The 17711-nt window shown below is 43.9% G+C and overlaps 1 protein-coding gene across 1 annotated transcript; it reads left to right on the top strand.

Moving 5' to 3' along the window:
• The first annotated feature begins 1411 nt into the window (after positions 1-1411).
• Positions 1412-12132, top strand: LOC139468177 (uridylate-specific endoribonuclease-like). Its single transcript, XM_071249985.1, has 7 exons — positions 1412-1466; positions 4818-4934; positions 5250-5366; positions 5778-5919; positions 7660-7862; positions 9088-9308; positions 11905-12132. Exons 1-7 carry the CDS (start codon positions 1412-1414, stop codon positions 12130-12132), a joined length of 1083 nt encoding a protein of 360 aa, XP_071106086.1.
• The last annotated feature ends 5579 nt before the right edge of the window (positions 12133-17711 follow it).

The following is a 17711-nucleotide window of genomic DNA, read 5'->3' as shown; positions in this document are numbered from 1 at the left end:
TCTGTTGCATATGACGGGGCATCTTCCCCTAGTGTGGATAACATATCCTCATATATGGCATTGGGTGTTAAGCCTTTCTTAATTTGATAACGGCTCGCTTTTCCTGTTTCTCCATTTTAAGTCATCTCATAACCCCCTTGCAGTCAATAGCTTATACTAAACTAAATAACGTGTCCAATACAACAATCCTTCTGTGTATGTCACTGTACTTGATCAGTCTATCACCACCACAAAGGAATTCATCCGTACCACGCTCCTTCAGAGGTAGGCGCACAACTTACCAATCGCCCCTACATGTCATGTATAGGAAGATGTAGATACCAAGCATGTACTCAATGAACTACACCTTGGTGTTTCCTTGCGAACATTGACCTCGCGGGATAGACTTTCTGTCCATTATTTAAGTATCAGCATTGTTATGTGATTTATGTCATTGGTATACGCGGAGGAGAAAAATTATCATGTAAAGACGGTAACATTTTGTGGTTTTCCTTCATCGACTTTCCGATATATTCGTGTACAGTGACCCTGGCGTAACAACATATATCCAGATAAAATACGTCTCCTCAACTTAATGCGAGCAAGGCACACTCATGCTTTTCGCATTGTTTAGCTTACCGAGTCCGAAAGTTTATTTTGTTTGTTTATTTGTTTGTTTGTTGTTTTACACCGCGTTCAGCAATATTCAAGCTATATGACGGCGGTCTGTAAATAATCGAGTCTGGACTAGACAATCCAGTGATTGACATCAAGAGCATCGATCCACGCAATATGGATACATGGACAAGCATCAACCAGGACAGCGTGCCTGACCACCCGAGTCTGTTAGTCGCCTCTTACGACGAGCATTACGGGAGACATGGGTTCCTGAAGACCTATTCTACCCCGGATCTTCACGGGTTCCTGGCATGAAAGGAACACGTCGTAGCAAGTCGTCCGTCATCGTGGTCAAATGATATTAGGAAGGAAGAAACACAATGTACAATATAGGACACAAGCATTATTCCTAACTTATAATGATTCAGTCATACATGTTTTTGCATGAGTCGGCTCATTACACTGAATGACACCCGTGTAATCTATGTCACTTCACCTATGGTATTTGCCCTCTAACAGACTCACCCATTTAGAGGACAATCAACCCAATAATTTAAGAACAGTCCACATATGCTTCACAATACAATACACAATAAATTACCACAAACGCTGACTGGCAAAAGCAATAGATATGTGTTCAATAAATATGTCGAAAGCAAAATATCACAGATAGTTACAACCATAACTTATTCAGGTTTAGGGCTAGTCAATCTTTCAGCCTGATTTAAATATGGGTGTTTAATACCCAGTCGATGTATAAATTTCGTGTTGCCGTATCCCTTGATGAGAACATAGGTTCCTTCCACGTGTCAAAATGGTAACTCTGGTTGTCATCTTCTGCGTTCTGTTCACAGTGACCTCGGCTCAAGGTAAGCTTACACATAGCTAACTACTGTACAATAAGTGCAACTGTTTAAAGTTTTATCAGTAGACCACCATTGCTATACAGAGGCTGCGTCTGGTTACAACGTCATATTCCTAAACGGGGCCTTCGTCCCACAGCTTCCCAACATGCGACAACGCAACCTATGTTCTGCACCACTGCACGTTTTTAAGCGGCGTTTTGAGGAAAGAAGTTACTGTATAAAAAGCCACACAAAGACGCGCTGCTTTGTTTCGTGTGGTTTGGTGTTTAACGCCGCAGTCAGCAATATTCCAGCTATATGACAGCGGTCTTTAAATAATCGAGTCTTGACCAGACAATCCAGTGATTGACATTATGAGCATCAATCCACCCAATTGGGAAGGATGACATGCATCAGCCAAGTCTGAGAGTCTGACCACCCGATCCCGTTAGTCACCTCTTACGACAAGCATAGTCGCTTTTTACGGCAAGCATGGGTTGTTGAAGACCTATGGTACCCCGGATCTTCACGGTATTCTATCTATATCATGATGTGACAGATCTAATAGGTTTCAACACTTTGGTGAACCCCACGAGTGTGGATGGCAGGAAATCACATGTGTACTGTTTCATAGACGGACATGAGTGTGGATGACAGTGAATCACGCGTGAACTGTTTCCTAGACGGACATGAGTGTGGATGACAGTGAATCACGTGTGAACTGTTTCCTAGACGGACGTGAGTGTGCATGACAGTGTATCATGCGTGTACTGTTTCCAAGACGGACGTGAGTGTGCATGACAGTGAATCACGTGTGTACTGTTTCTTAGACGGACGTGAGTGTGCATGACAGTGAATCACGTGTGGACTGTTTCTTAGACGGACGTGAGTGTGCATGACAGTGAATCACATGTGTACTGTTTCCTAGACGGACGTGAGTGTGCATGACAGTGAATCACGTGTGTACTGTTTCCTAGACGGACGTGAGTGTGCATGACAGTGAATCACGTGTGTACTGTTTCCTAGACGGACGTGAGTGTGCATGACAGTGAATCACGTGTGGACTGTTCCCTTGACGGACGTGAGTGTGCATGACAGTGAATCACGTGTGTACTGTTTCCAAGACGGACGTGAGTGTGGATGACAGTGAATCACGTGTGGACTGTTTCATAGACGGACGTGAGTGTGGATGACAGTGAATCACGTGTGTATTGTTCCCTAGACGGTTCTGTGTATGGGTGACAGTGAATCACGTGTGTACTGTTTCCTAGACGGACGTGAGTGTGGGTGACAGTGAATCACGTGTGTACTGTTTCATAGACGGACATGAGTGTGGATGACATTGAATCACGTGTGTACTGTTTCCTAGACGGACATGAGTGTGGATGACATTGAATCACGTGTGTACTGTTTCCTAGACGGACGTGAGTGTGGGTGACAGTGAATCACGTGTGTACTGTTTCCTAGACGGACGTGAGTGTGGGTGACAGTGAATCACGTGTGTACTGTTTCCTAGACGGACATGAGTGTGGATGACAGTGAATCACGTGTGTACTGTTTCCTAGACGGACGTGAGTGTGGATGACAGTGAATCACGTGTGTACTGTTTCTTAGACGGACATGAGTGTGGATGACAGTGAATCACGTGTGTATTGTTCCCTAGACGGTTCTGTGTGTGGGTGACAGTGAATCATGCGTGTACTGTTTCCTAGACGGACGTGAGTGTGGGTGACAGTGAATCACGTGTGCACTGTTTCCTAGACGGACATGAGTGTGGATGACAGTGAATCACGTGTGTACCTTTTCCTAGACGGGCGTGAGTGTGCATGACAGTGAATCACGTGTGTACCTTTTCCTAGACGGACATGAGTGTGGATGACAGTGAATCACGTGTGGACTGTTCCCTAGACGGACGTGAGTGTGGATGACAGTGAATCACGTGTGTATTGTTCCCTAGACGGTTCTGTGTGTGGGTGACAGTGAATCACGTGTGTACTGTTCCCTAGACGGACATGAGTGTGGATGACAGTGAATCACGTGTGTATTGTTCCCTAGACGGTTCTGTGTGTGGGTGACAGTGAATCACGTGTGTACTGTTTCCTAGACGGACGTGAGTGTGGGTGACAGTGAATCACGTGTGTACTGTTTCCTAGACGGACATGAGTGTGCATGACAGTGTATCATGCGTGTACTGTTTCCAAGACGGACGTGAGTGTGCATGACAGTGAATCACGTGTGTACTGTTTCCTAGACGGACGTGAGTGTGGATGACAGTGTATCATGCGTGTACTGTTTCCAAGACGGACGTGAGTGTGCATGACAGTGAATCACGTGTGTACTGTCTCCTAGACGGACGTGAGTGTGCATGACAGTGAATCACATGTGTACTGTTTCCTAGACGGACGTGAGTGTGCATGACAGTGAATCACGTGTGTACTGTTTCCTAGACGGACGTGAGTGTGCATGACAGTGAATCACGTGTGTACTGTTTCATAGACGGACATGAGTGTCAGTGACAGTGAATCACGCGTGTACTGTTTCCTCGACGGTTCTGAGTGTGGGTTACAGTGAATCACGTTTGGGCTGTTTCATGCATGTCCGTGAGTGTGCGTGACAGTGAATCACGTGTGTACTGTTTCCTAGACGGACGTGAGTGTGCATGACAGTGAATCACGTGTGTACTGTTTCCTAGACGCACATGAGTGTGGATGACAGTGAATCACGTGTGTACTGTTTCCTCGACGGTTCTGAGGGTGGGTTACAGTGAATCACGTTTGGGCTGTTTCATGCATGTCCGTGAGTGTGCGTGACAGTGAATCACGTGTGTACTGTTTCCTAGACGGGCGTGAGTGCGCATGACAGTGAATCACGTGTGTACTGTTTCCTAGACGGACGTGAGTGTGCATGGCAGTGAATCACGTGTGGCAGTTTCCTCGACGGTTCTGAGTGTGGGTTACAGTGAATCACGTTTGGGCTGTTTCATGGACGACCGTGAGTGTGGATGACAGTGACGGCCCGGGTTTTATTACCCACATGGGTACAATGTGTGAAGCCCATTTCTAGTGTCCCCCGCCGTGATATTGCTTGAATATTGCTAAAGGCGGCGTAAAACAATACTCACTCACTCACTACTCCTTCATCAGGTGAAGGAGTAAGTATATACTCCGAAAGGTTGAGTTAGTCATAAATAGAGAAGTTGACATCCATAAATTCTCTTCCTTAGAGTGTAAAGTATATAACCTTCTGGTGTTATATAACTGGCGCCATAGGTTAAACATACCTGTGGCGCCAGTTTTATGACCTATGATGAAAAGCATATAAAACCTCAGTGTCGATTGGACAGCAACCACGGTGCCTCCTGTGTGTTTGTTATAGAGAGCTGCGAGGGAAAGTGTGGTCAGGCGCTGGACCCTACCCTCCCGTGTCAGTGCAACAGTCAATGCATCACCTTTGGCGACTGTTGTGACGATTACCAGTCGGTGTGTGTTGCAGGTATGTATACATTGCTCATGAGTTCATAACTATCGTTCGGTTCACATCAAACACACGACCATTGTCCTTGATGACAATCCACCTACGAACATTTTAAAGACCATACCCCATTAAATACTCCTCATTGTTTCCTTTGCTGTGGGGTAGCCTTGTTGTTAAAGCTTTCGCTCGGCACATCGAAAGCCCGGGTTTAATTTCCCACATAGGTACAATGTGTGAAGCCCATTTCCGGTGTCCCCACCGTGATATTGCTGGAGTATTGCTAAAAGCGGCGTAAAAGCGTACTCACTCAGTCATTGCCTTCTACCCTTCAAGCGACATGTTCCGGTCGATGTAACGCCGGAGTGGACAACTCAAAACCCTGCCAGTGTAACTCGGCGTGTGTCAGCTACGGCGACTGCTGCCCTGACTACGACAGTCTCTGTGCAGGAGGTACGTATTTATCCCCGGATATACCTACCTACATACTGTGGGTGTAGCTCTGACTACGACAGTCTGTCTGCAGGGGGTAAGTATCTATACTCGGATATATCTACTTACACACTGATTATGTAGCCCTAACAGCAACAATTTTAAATTGTCAATGCTTTTACAATTTGGTAAAAATGTTTCAAATATCTGATACTCCGACGAATTAAAGGGATACTTATCTATTTTTAAATTCATCCCATTTGACATACGAATAGTATTATCTAGTTACGAACATTTCTAGGGTAGGCATTTAACATTTAATAATATGTTAAAGGCGGTGCTTCGTTTATATATTTATTTTGGAACATGCCCTTCTACTAGTTACATAGACACGTAAATAAAAACAGAACTCCTTATTCGCGTCCATTGTAGGTGATGCAGGGGGTGAGACATTGTCCAGTGTTGCGGATCAGCTATGGAATCTCGACGTGAACCGCGTCTCCGTCACAGACTACAACGTCAACTACCAGGGACAGGTCAGCTCCGGCAACACCGGCGACAGTGCAGCCGAACCGTGAGTGTTCAAGACCCACTGATCAGTGTCTCCGTCAGTTACAGCTGAATGGGTTGGGCGGATCAGTGTCTTCCTTACAGCTGAATTGTCTCCTCTGTCACAGCTGCATTGATGGATGGATCAGTGTCTCCGTCAGTCACAGCTGTATTGGTTGGATGGATCAGTGTCTCCTTCAGTCACAGCTGAACGGGTAGATCAATGTCTCTGTCAGTTACAGCTGAATGGGCGGGTAGATCAGTATCTCTGTCAGTCACAGCTGAACGGGTGGATCAATGTCTCCGTCAGTTACAGCTGAATGGGTGGGTGGATCAGTATCTCCGTCAGTTAGAGCTCAATGGGCAGGTAGATCAGTATCTCCGTCAGTTACAGCTCAATGGGCGGGTAGATCAGTATCTCCGTCAGTCACAGCTCAATGGGCGGGTAGATCAGTGTCTCGGCCAGTTACAGCTCAATGGGCGAGTGGATCAGTATCTCCGTCAGTTACAGCTGAACGGGTGGATCAGTGTCTCCGTCAATTACAGCTCAATGGGCGGGTAGATCAGTATCTCTGTCAGTCACAGCTGAACGGGTGGATCAATGTCTCCGCCAGTTACAGCTCAAAGGGCGGGTAGATCAGTGTCTCCGTCAGTTACAGCTCAATGGGCGAGTGGATCAGTATCTCCGTCAGTTACAGCTCAGTGGGCGGGTAGATCAGTATCTCCGTCGGTTACAGCTCAATGGGCGGGTAGATCAGTATCTCCGTCAGTTACAGCTCAATGGGCGGGTGGATCTGTGTCTCCGTCAGTTACAGCTCAACGGGCGGGTGGATCAGTGTCTCCGTCAGTTACAGCTCAAAGGGCGGGTAGATCAGTATCTCCGTCAGTTACAGCTCAATGGGCGGGTGGATCTGTGTCTCCGTCAGTTACAGCTCAGTGGGCGGGTGGATCAGTGTCTCCGTCAGTTACAGCTCAATGGGCGGGTAGATCAGTGTTTCCGTCAGTTACAGCTCAATGGGCGGGTGGATCAGTATCTCCGTCGGTTACAGCTCAATGGGCGGGTGGATCAGTGTCTCCGTCAGTTACAGCTGAATGGGCGAGTGGATCTGTGTCTCCGTCGGTTACAGCTGAATGGGCGGGTAGATCAGTGTCTCCGTCGGTTACAGCTGTATTCAAATTTAATATTAACGTTCAAAAAGTGACACAAGTATGGATATGATGGGTCGCTCAAACGCAGCTGGACAAACGGCCATGGTACAAAGTCCCGAATGATTTCCATGAAAATCAAAATCAAAATAAATATGTCCTTTCCTTGTCCCTTTTCTTACAAACGGCACCCTAATACGTGGATCCAACATTGTTGTATCGATACTAGCGCCACGCCAAGTCTTACGAAGATTCAGAGAAACCAGGCTTCAGGACGACCGCGTGCTGACCAGACTGCACGAATGGATGCCAGTGCTCTTAATGTTCACGTGAGAACCATGCACAGATTACAGTGACGACATCAGGTCACCAACAGCATGCACTCGTCCTAAAGCCTGGTTTCTTTGATTCTTCGTAAGTCTTGTTTTGGTTATTCGACAGTCATGTATTTGATACGGGTTTCATAGTTGTGTTTTTCACCTTAAATTTTCAGACTAGTAACGTTTTAATATTGTTATGGCCAAATCCACTCATAAAGGGCATACCTTCTTTTGCCCTGCAGTTTATTTTCTTACTCTCAATTAACTATACCATTTGCTTGTTGTCCCTTTCCACTCAGGTTCTTCTCGTATGTGAATGAGGCCATCTTTACCTCCCGTCCTACATTTGCCCTCCTACTCCCCCTATTGGACAACTACAACCCAAACATCGGCCAATCAGAGTCGCTGACCAGCGCGCAGTGGGCGGAGATAAACAGCTTCCTTGACGCTGTCCTCGCCACTTCAGTGATGCAAAAGGCTTACAACTATTTGCTTAATGAAGGTAACTTTATTTTCTACACATATGGCAATAAAACTTAACGTAAGGGTGATTTTCAGAAAGTTATTTTTAACGCCACATTCAGCGATATTCCAGTTATACCGATAGTAGATACTTGAGCAACGTCCCACGCCGTCTTGTACAAAGACATGCAATCAACCAGTGCAAGTCAAAGAGTACTCCGGGGATAGTTTCAAGGACCTCATTTTATGCTGGCGTTAGCAACATTGTAGCTATATCACAGCAGTCTTAAGATTGGAAAATCGAACAGTCCATTGGCTTATAGATGCTAGTATTGCTTTATGTAATGTGATCATGTGTAGTTATCCGGAAGTGTGTGAGTGGCGAATGCTACCGGAAGAGCAGGACACGCATGCCCTTTCCGCGAACGCCTGGGGTCGTCACTGATTTTCAGGGTTCCATTCATACAATTTTCATCACTATTACTTTTACGTCTAATGGAATCTCTTTCGCCAGATTACCGAGGCTTATTATACTTTTGCGTTGACGTTTTATAGTTTATGACTTCGTGTATTTCCTTTGGTGACAAGCCTTTTATGTTCAGGTACTTAATCCGTGTCTTCGCAGTTTCCCTCACTTGTTAAAATTGGCCAGTTGACTCATCGAAAACAGATGCATTATCAGTTTGTATACTTGATGTCCCATGTATGTTTTCCGAGAGAGACAATGTTCTTACCACACTTTTTGAAGCCTCATATTTAACTGATAAGAAATGGGCTGCTGAATTGAAGTGAGACAAACGTTGGACAGAAGAGTACTCAAGGTTTGGTCATCCTAAAGATGACACGTCTGAAACTCAAGAAGAGGATGTCCACCCCACGGTCATGGCTGACCGACGTATTAATTCAGTATATCGCTGTATATCTCAGTACAGTTGATCTCAACACACTCCAAATGAGCAGCGAGCAAGCTGTCCGCAAGATGGGTACCCAGAATGTTCACACCAGACGCGAATTGCAACCAAGGATGAGACTGGTCTATGTTCCTGAAAGCCATCTTAGCGCTTTAACTATCGTAGGTCTAGATTACAGTATGAGAATAACCATTGTCTTAGTGCTAAGATTCCTTTGAGGGCTGAGGCCATTGATCGAACATTCACGTTCTTATGGTTTTGATTTTTGTGTGGAAATATTGAATTGAAAATAACATCGGCTTCCTGTTATATTGTACCTCTGGATTTACTAACGGTCGTAAACACTTTCAACAGGTAAGACTACTGGAGAGGCGGACTTCCGGGACGTTCTGAAGGAGCTATGGTTTAACCTTTATCAGCGCTCCAGCTCGGGGCCGACTGACAGTTCCGGGTTTGAACACGTCATAGTTGGGGAGTACAAGAATGGGGTGAGCGGGTTCCACAGCTGGGTTCAATACTACCAGGAGGAGAAGGCGAACAACATCGACTACCAGGGATACGTGTCAAGGGCCAATGTACGTAGACTGCCAGTGATACGTGTCACGGGCTATTGTACGTAGATTTCAATGGGTAGCTTTCATGGGCTAATGTGCGTAGACTGCCAGGAATACATGTCACGGGCTATTGTACGTAGATTTCAATGCATACCTTTCATGGGCTAATAAGCGTAGACTGCCAGGAATACATGTCTCGGGCTATTGTACGTAGATTTCAATGGGTACCTTTCATGGGCTAATGTGTGTAGACTGCCAGGAATACATGTCACGGGCTATTGAACGTAGATTTCAATGCATACCTTTCACGGGCTAATGTGCGTAGACTGCCAGGAATACATGTCACGGGCTATTGTACGTAGATTCAATGCATACCTTTCACGGGCTAATGTGCGTAGACTGCCAGGAATACATGTCACGGGCTATTGTACGTAGATTTCAATGCATACCTTTCACGGGCTAATGTGCGTAGACTGCCAGGAATACATGTCACGGGCTATTGTACGTAGATTTCAATGCATACCTTTCACGGGCTATTGTGCGTAGACTGCCAGGAATACATGTCACGGGCTATTGTACGTAGATTTCAATGCATACCTTTCACGGGCTAATGTGCGTAGACTGCCAGGGATACGTGTCACGGGCTATTGTACGTAGATTTCAATGGATACCTTTCACGGGCTAATAAGCGTAGACTGCCAGGAATACATGTCACGGGCTATTGTGCGTAGATTTCAATGGATACCTTTCACGGGCTAATGTGCATAGACTGCCAGGAATACATTTCACGGGCTATTGTACGTAGATTTCAATGCATACCTTTCACGGGCTATTGTGCGTAGACTGCCAGGAATACATGTCACGGGCTATTGTACGTAGATTTCAATGCATACCTTTCACGGGCTAATGTGCGTAGACTGCCAGTGATACGTGTCACGGGCTATTGTACGTAGATTTCAATGGATACCTTTCACGGGCTAATGTGCGTAGACTGCCAGGAATACATGTCACGGGCTATTGTACGTAGATTTCAATGGATACCTTTCATGGGCTAATGTGCGTAGATTGCCAGGAATACATGTCACGGGCTATTGTACGTAGACTTCAATGCATACCTTTCACGGGCTAATGTGCGTAGACTGCCAGGAATACATGTCACGGGCTATTGTACGTAGATTTCAATGCATACCTTTCACGGGCTAATGTGCGTAGACTGCCAGGAATACATGTCACGGGCTATTGTACGTAGATTTCAATGCATACCTTTCATGGGCTAATGTGCGTAGACTGCCAGGAATACATGTCACGGGCTATCGTACGTAGATTTCAGTGGATACCTTTCACGGGCTAATGTGCGTAGACTGCCAGGAATACATGTCACGGGCTACTGTACGTTTACTGCAAGGGATACGTGTCACGGTCTAATGTACGTAGACAACCTGCGATACGTGTCACGGTCTAATGTACGTAGACAACCTGGGATACGTGTCACGGTCTAATGTACGTAGACAACCTGGGATACGTATCATGGTCTAATGTACGTAGACAACCTGGGATACGTGTCACGGTCTAATGTACGTAGACAACCTGGGATACGTATCAATGTCAAATGTACGTAGACAACCTGGGATACGTGTCACGGTCTAATGTACGTAGACAACCTGGGATACGTATCAAGGTCTAATGTACGTAGACAACCTGGGATACGTATCACGGTCTAATGTACGTAGACAACCTGGGATACGTGTCACGGTCTAATGTACGTAGACATCCTGGGATACGCGTCACGGGCTATTGTACGTAGACAGCCTGGGATACGTATCACGGTATAATGTACGTAGACAGCCTGGGATACGTATCACGGTCTAATGTACGTAGACAACCTGGGATAAGTGTCACGGTCTAATGTACGTAGACAACCTGTGATACGTATCAAGGTCTAATGTACGTAGACCACCTGGGATACGTATCAAGGTCTAATGTACGTAGGCAACCTGGGATACGTATCACGGTCTTAAGAACGTAGACAACCTGGGATGTGTGTCACGGGTCTAATGTACGTCGACAACCTGGGATACGTGTCCAGGACAAATGTACGTAGACCACCTGGGATATGTGTTGATTAAACTCCAAATTTCTTTTCGATCGGGAATATTTAGATACTGAAAATATTCTTAAAAGTTGTAGCTACTTTAATCTGAGATGTTGAAATGCGCTGTAAATTCTACAGTGCACATAGGGAGACTTTTCAAGCGGGATAGTCCGTAGCCCAATTTCAGACATACAGAAAAACTGATGTTGAATGATGAACGGAAGAGTGGATACGGTAACTGCAGATAACTGCCAGGCATACGTGTCCCTTTCTGTCATCTTCCACGCTGGTCACCTTCATGGAACGAGCGGTGGGGTAGCCCAGTGGTAAACGTGTTCACTCGTCACGTCGAGCAGCCTGGTTCTATTCCACACATGGGTAGATTTTGTGCATCCTTTTCAGATGTCCCACGCCGTGTTAGTGGTGGAATACTGTAAAATGCAGCGTAAAACCATACTCGCTCACCTTCCTTGTGACATTTATTTTGAACATGTTGTTCAATAAAGAAAGTAATTTGTCTTTCAGCCTGAAATTGTAGGAGCGCAGTTCATCTGGAACGGGCGGAGAAAAGCTAAGGGGAGCTTCTTTGTGGCGACGAGTCCCGAGTTCGACATGGCGATATACTCAATCTGTGCCTTGGTGCGCCCTAACGCTGTCTGTTCCTTCAACATGGACGGCCACTCCATCAGGATACAGACGTGGGATGTCGCTCACAAGTCGGGGTCACAGATCGCCTCGGCTTACCCCCTGTAGATTGGCTGTAAGGAGACCGGTGACACAGACCCTGACATCAACTTCCGATCAAATCAGACTGATGATCACAAAACCTTAATAACTACATATCCTCAATAAATTCAGAGAGGCCCTTGTGCTGTCTTGACAGCCGCTGGTTCTCGTTATCCTGGTGTCAAACAATAAATGACAATATTGGTGTTATGGAATAAATCATAAGCATGCATTTACAAACATTGTAACTTTTCTTCACATAATTTAATTTGCATGTGACGTTTTTCTCACATATGCTGATTCTCATTAAGCCGTCACAATTAGCCTGTATGAACAATAACGGGAAGTGACTCGTTATTACTGACTTTTTCTGATGTTGAAATGGGTCTTGTGTGTGATTATGGTATTTTGCCCGCGTAAGCTCCGACGTCCATACAGTTTGGCCCTCACTCTATGAAGGTTCATACTCCAATGAACTCACGCATATGTCAAAGTCAATTCTTGATTAGTCGTAGCCACGAAACTAAGACTTGTTCAGATTCAAAGCTTATGAACGCTTCAACATAGTCCAATACAGAACAAACAAGCATTGCTATAATAAATAACTATTATCTTTAATGCATAGAGTACAGCATCCTCGTTTATCAAGAGTAGGTTTTTGAACACTGTAGTAACCATAGCATTCAGTCATAAAGATACTGCCACCTAAAGTGAAACACGTATCTAAGGCATATATCCTTCAGTGGTAGTAAACCAACCAATTTAAAGTCATCTTCCCGATGCAAAAGCGTCCACAAGCCTTATTATCAGTCTTGTTTCCGCCTTTGGCCCATCAAGCCCACATTCCTGTGCTAAATATGATTGGACTATCGTTCACAAAATCAACATCCATGACTGGTACACCTTCGTATGAAAGTGATTTACCGCTGTTGACACGGACATGTCTTTTGCCTCCAAAGATTGCCTACGTTTTTGTGTCAGGGATAAAACTGCGAATGTTTTCGTCATCTCATCGACTTGGTTGTTGCCTATGGAAGACGCCATCTTTCTGAAGCTATACACGAGATAAGAACAGCGATCTGATTGGATATCGCGCTTTCATTACAAGGGGCACAACTCATGATCTACGCGAGGTGGCGCCAGGGTCGGGCCAAGAAAAGTGGTCTTGTGGAAAGGGTAGGAACTAGGCATTGATATTGGCTAGTGGACACGCTTGCCTCGGGAAGATGATCTAAAATCGACCTGAAAAGGTTCTCGATGACTCAGGAACACATAACCTTGATAAACGAGATGATAGTATATGACGCCCTACAGTGATAATAAAACAATGTACATCACAGCAATAGTTCCCGTATGTACAAAAAATTCAACGAAGTATAAAGAATATTTACATAACATTATGAATACACGCAGTACTCTCAGCTCTCTCAAAGAAAGTTACGTACAGACTGCGTGTGATCTAGTACTGAGCGGAAGTGTTAAAAACCCTCGTTTGGTGAGAAGAGAAAACAGTGTAGAGAGCAATACAAAAGGAATCACAGCATAGCCTTGTCAAAGACACGAAGTAGGCAGGACCCTACTCAGCCCATCTAGGCTGGTGAAGCAAGTATTTGGACCTGAATTGGCCTTACTGATCTGAATTCAGACACTTAACAAAACCTGTCACTCTGTCTATATGATGTCATTAGCATCACTTAATTTCTATTTGTATCTTATTGTCAAATGCCACATGCCTAAGTTTCTGTTTAAAAATGTGACAGTATGTCATCACATTGTCTGTCATACAGACCTGAAACAAATATATTCTGTAAATCCTTAAAAGTCTACAACAGTTTGCAAGTCTAGATTTCTGCAAATTCTGAAAACGACCAAAGTCTCTGGACTACTTTTTAATAGATTTTATTAAGATAAGCTAACAACTGTTTGTTTTTTCAGTTAAACAATTTTTCAGAGACTAGATGTTTTTCTAGTCAGCACAATGTTGAGCTGTATGGGATTAACTCTCTTTTGTAGTTTTGTAGAGTAATTGAAAAAACTAGCCGAATCCCATAAAATATACTTAAAACAATACATATCACATATCAAAACTCTACAAAGTTGATCACATTAGTTTGAAAATATAATTGAACATTACTATACCATACTTTACTCCGACCCTGCTTTAACTTTGAAATATTTGCCCTGGTATTTAAGGCAACTGACAAATAAATGTGAAGTTTGTTTATCGTTTAACCACACAATCAGCAATATTCCTGCTATATGACAGCGGTGTGTAAATAATCATTTTCAAACCATACAATTCGTTGATAGATCTTGTGAACAATGATCCATACTGTCAATATACTGTGACATGTCATCAATCAAGTCACCGAGCCTGACCACCTATTCCATTTTGTCACCTCTTATGGCATAGGTTAGACAAGTTCTAACAGGAAATCCCCACATGGGTGTGCTATTTGTAAGATCTGTGTATTCTGCGTGTACCTACAGACCTTGGAGCCTTCCAAGTAAACATGAACAAGGTGAGGAGATACTCTGCAAATTAATTATGGCAGCTGATCACAGTGAGAGTGAGTTTGGTTTAAAGCCGCTTTTAACAGTATTCCAGTTATATCACGGCATGTTAGATTAATATGGGCGGAAAGCCTGAGTGAGTAAGGTTTTACGCGGCTTTTAGCAATATTCCAGCAATATCACGGTGGGGGACACCAGAAATGGGCTTCACACATTGTACCCATGTCGGGAATCGAACCCAGGTCTTTGGCGTGAAGAGCGAACGCCTTAACCGCTAGGCTACCCGACCGCCCCAGCGGAGGGCCTGAAGTGATGCAGGTCTCAGACGTTTACCACTTCGGTGAAACCCACGAGCATGGGTATGGTGCTGACAAACCTAGAAACATAATCGGGGCGAACCAGGATTTGAACCCACAATCATAGGTTTCTAGAGTGCCCTGGGACGCAACACTGCACAGCGAATCGCGGCGCCTTAGACGACTGGGCCACCCTTGCCCCAAGGTGATCACAGGTAAGTCCATCCTTTCAGTCATGGGTCATGATGGCGTTCTGTTGGCTGCCTTATCTGTGCACAAAGTCAGCCTAGCGTGTTTTACCAGGTCGACCAGATTCTTTGTGGGCCAAACATTATTATGTAATTTTAAGTGCCTCATGGGTACCAGTTGACGACTTGTCTTCAAATCCAGATGTACATGTAATATCTTAATATTACCGAAGGTTATGAACAGAGTCAAAGTCATACACCACTGCTATCATTATTGCAGAAATATCATAATGGCAAAACCAAGAAATATTTGGACTGCATAGGTCATGATGCCTTCCTCTAACTGCCAACATTTACCTGCAGATCTCAACGCATTGCCAAACTTCTCTAAGGCACAATGTCACTCCTGTGGGCTGATTACACTGAATCACACTACATATTAGGTGTCTCCACACAGGGAAGGCTGACATTATCAACATATTGCAGGATGCATAGACAATGATATTCACCACTGACAACATCAACAGTTCACCTTGCTGGACAATGGGCTCACACTCATGGCCTGAAGACACTGTAGATTAACATTTCCCATGTTCAAGTTTATACATGTATCGGCCAAATAATTAAACTTCATGTGGTGAACTTGAGCATATGAAATGTTGAAATCATTTACCAAACAACATTGTTTAATTCATTTAACAGACAGAGCTCAAGATAAGCTGCATATCTGTGTAAAATATGCAAACTAAATCACTATGCCACAATTAAATTTGAGTTGCTTGCATGAAGAAATTTGATCAGTCATGACATGGCATAACAACTCAGGATTCAAACACTAATGATGTAGCGCCATGATCATTCAATTGGTGAATGGAATTTGGCGCATTAAGAATAAACTTATTATTATTAATAATATTAAGTGACCATAAAACAAATACCGTATTCGACATAATAACACCCATGTCGCTCTCCAAATTAGAAATAGGCGGCTCTTATTAGAATATGATTTTGGTGAAAGAGTTGGAAGATCATAAATTTCCTGGTTTATGCTGACAGCCTGAAATGCTACGAAAGAAAAGCCTGCGCGTTTTATATATTTTTCCAGAATTTAATTGCCCATAATTAAGGGTGCATATAACACACGAGTGCGTATTATACACAAAGAAATAAGTCTTGTGTACATTGATCAATCCGAAGGGTGCTAACTGGGATTGTTCACTAAGCAATATATTGGCAAATATCCCTGTGGGCACTTATTAGAGTGGGGCGCTTATTACGTCGAATACGGTAGTATGATTACAGAAGCAAAGACACTTATGTGCAAACTGCTTGCATCCATGAAAACACTTTCTATGCTATTTTGCTGTAGCATAAGTAACTGTCTCAATGGCTGCCATGCTTGCAGTTTTAAATGTCTATTTTCCATATATGGCCACAGCGTAAGGTATTAAATCAGCTTCCTACACATCATTTTGATTTATTTTTTAGATAATTATTTTCTACAATAATTTATGTGATGTCTTTACATACCTGTATTCATATCATAATAAAGGCCATAATGAACTTCATATGACAAAGAAGAAGATACTTAGAAATGAGGCGAAATGGGCCTTGCAGTCGTGGTCAAGATTATTGCACTTATACAGCGACATGTAGACAATAATGAACGTCATATGATAACAAAGAAGGAAATGGCCATGTGTTTTGTATCTACAAACTGAATCTATCCAAAAAGCACTGACATTATGCACACTTCTAGCATGTTTCCTGCATCTTCACATCAATTCTATTACATCACACTAGACTTATGCTTCAGTGTAAAAGAATACAAAGCTGTAGGTTTTCATGGCTTGTTGAAGATTTTCTCACACATTTGTGTAGGAAACATACGACATGTATAGTGTTAGAAACAAGCACCTGCCCGTAGGCCCGTAGCAGGTAGATCTCTTGTCGGGCGTGTAGTTTTAAAGTTGTATAGGTTCTTATGGCCTATCTATTTGTCACAATAAGCTGCAGTTTTCTTAAATGAGGGCCTGAAGAGTTTAGTCAGGGCCTGCAGCTTCTAAGGTCTGTGGGTTCTGATGGCAGCCTTGCAATTTTTTCTATTTCAAACACTGGTTGTATATCAATCATATCAACACTTACTGGAATTCATCTGACCCCTGCTTCAATGACCTAGTCCATGGCTTCAACTACTGAACATGACTTGTCATTCACACTGTTCCTGCTCCCGTCGTAGACTAGGTATCTCACCTGACTCTCTTGGATGAAGTAGCAACCACAGAGATGACATTCCTGCGACATTGTGCACTGACTGCACTTAGCTAATGTTCGCACAACAAAAGTCCGGTAGGGGAACATTTCAGTGCACACTTTAGCCTATTGATTAATGAGATTCGTGGTCAGCGAGAATTGAATATTGTTTTGCACCACAGTCAGGAATATTCCAGCTGTATCAACCTTATTTGCCCTACAGTTTTTAAACTCATGTCATTTCCTGACTTGTCTGTCAAACTGGTAGAAACTGATTACAGGTCTAAGACTTCCATTTCAACATATATGTCATAGTGTTGTAACATACTTGATAATTTATGCCTCCTAATTAAAT

The sequence above is a fragment of the Haliotis cracherodii genome, unplaced genomic scaffold (assembly GCF_022045235.1).
Source record: "Haliotis cracherodii isolate W230 unplaced genomic scaffold, xgHalCrac1.p SCAF_1, whole genome shotgun sequence".
Lineage (NCBI taxonomy): Eukaryota > Metazoa > Mollusca > Gastropoda > Lepetellida > Haliotidae > Haliotis > Haliotis cracherodii.
This window is presented reverse-complemented; position numbering and strand designations above follow the sequence as displayed.

Coding starts and splice junctions, on each gene's coding strand:
- LOC139468177 (XM_071249985.1), top strand. CDS start 1,412: ATGGTAACTCTGGTTGTCATCTTCTGCGTTCTGTTCACAGTGACCTCG. Junction 5,367..5,777: donor CGACAGTCTCTGTGCAGGAG/GTACGTATTTAT, acceptor CGTCCATTGTAG/GTGATGCAGGGGGTGAGACA. Junction 7,863..9,087: donor CAACTATTTGCTTAATGAAG/GTAACTTTATTT, acceptor CACTTTCAACAG/GTAAGACTACTGGAGAGGCG.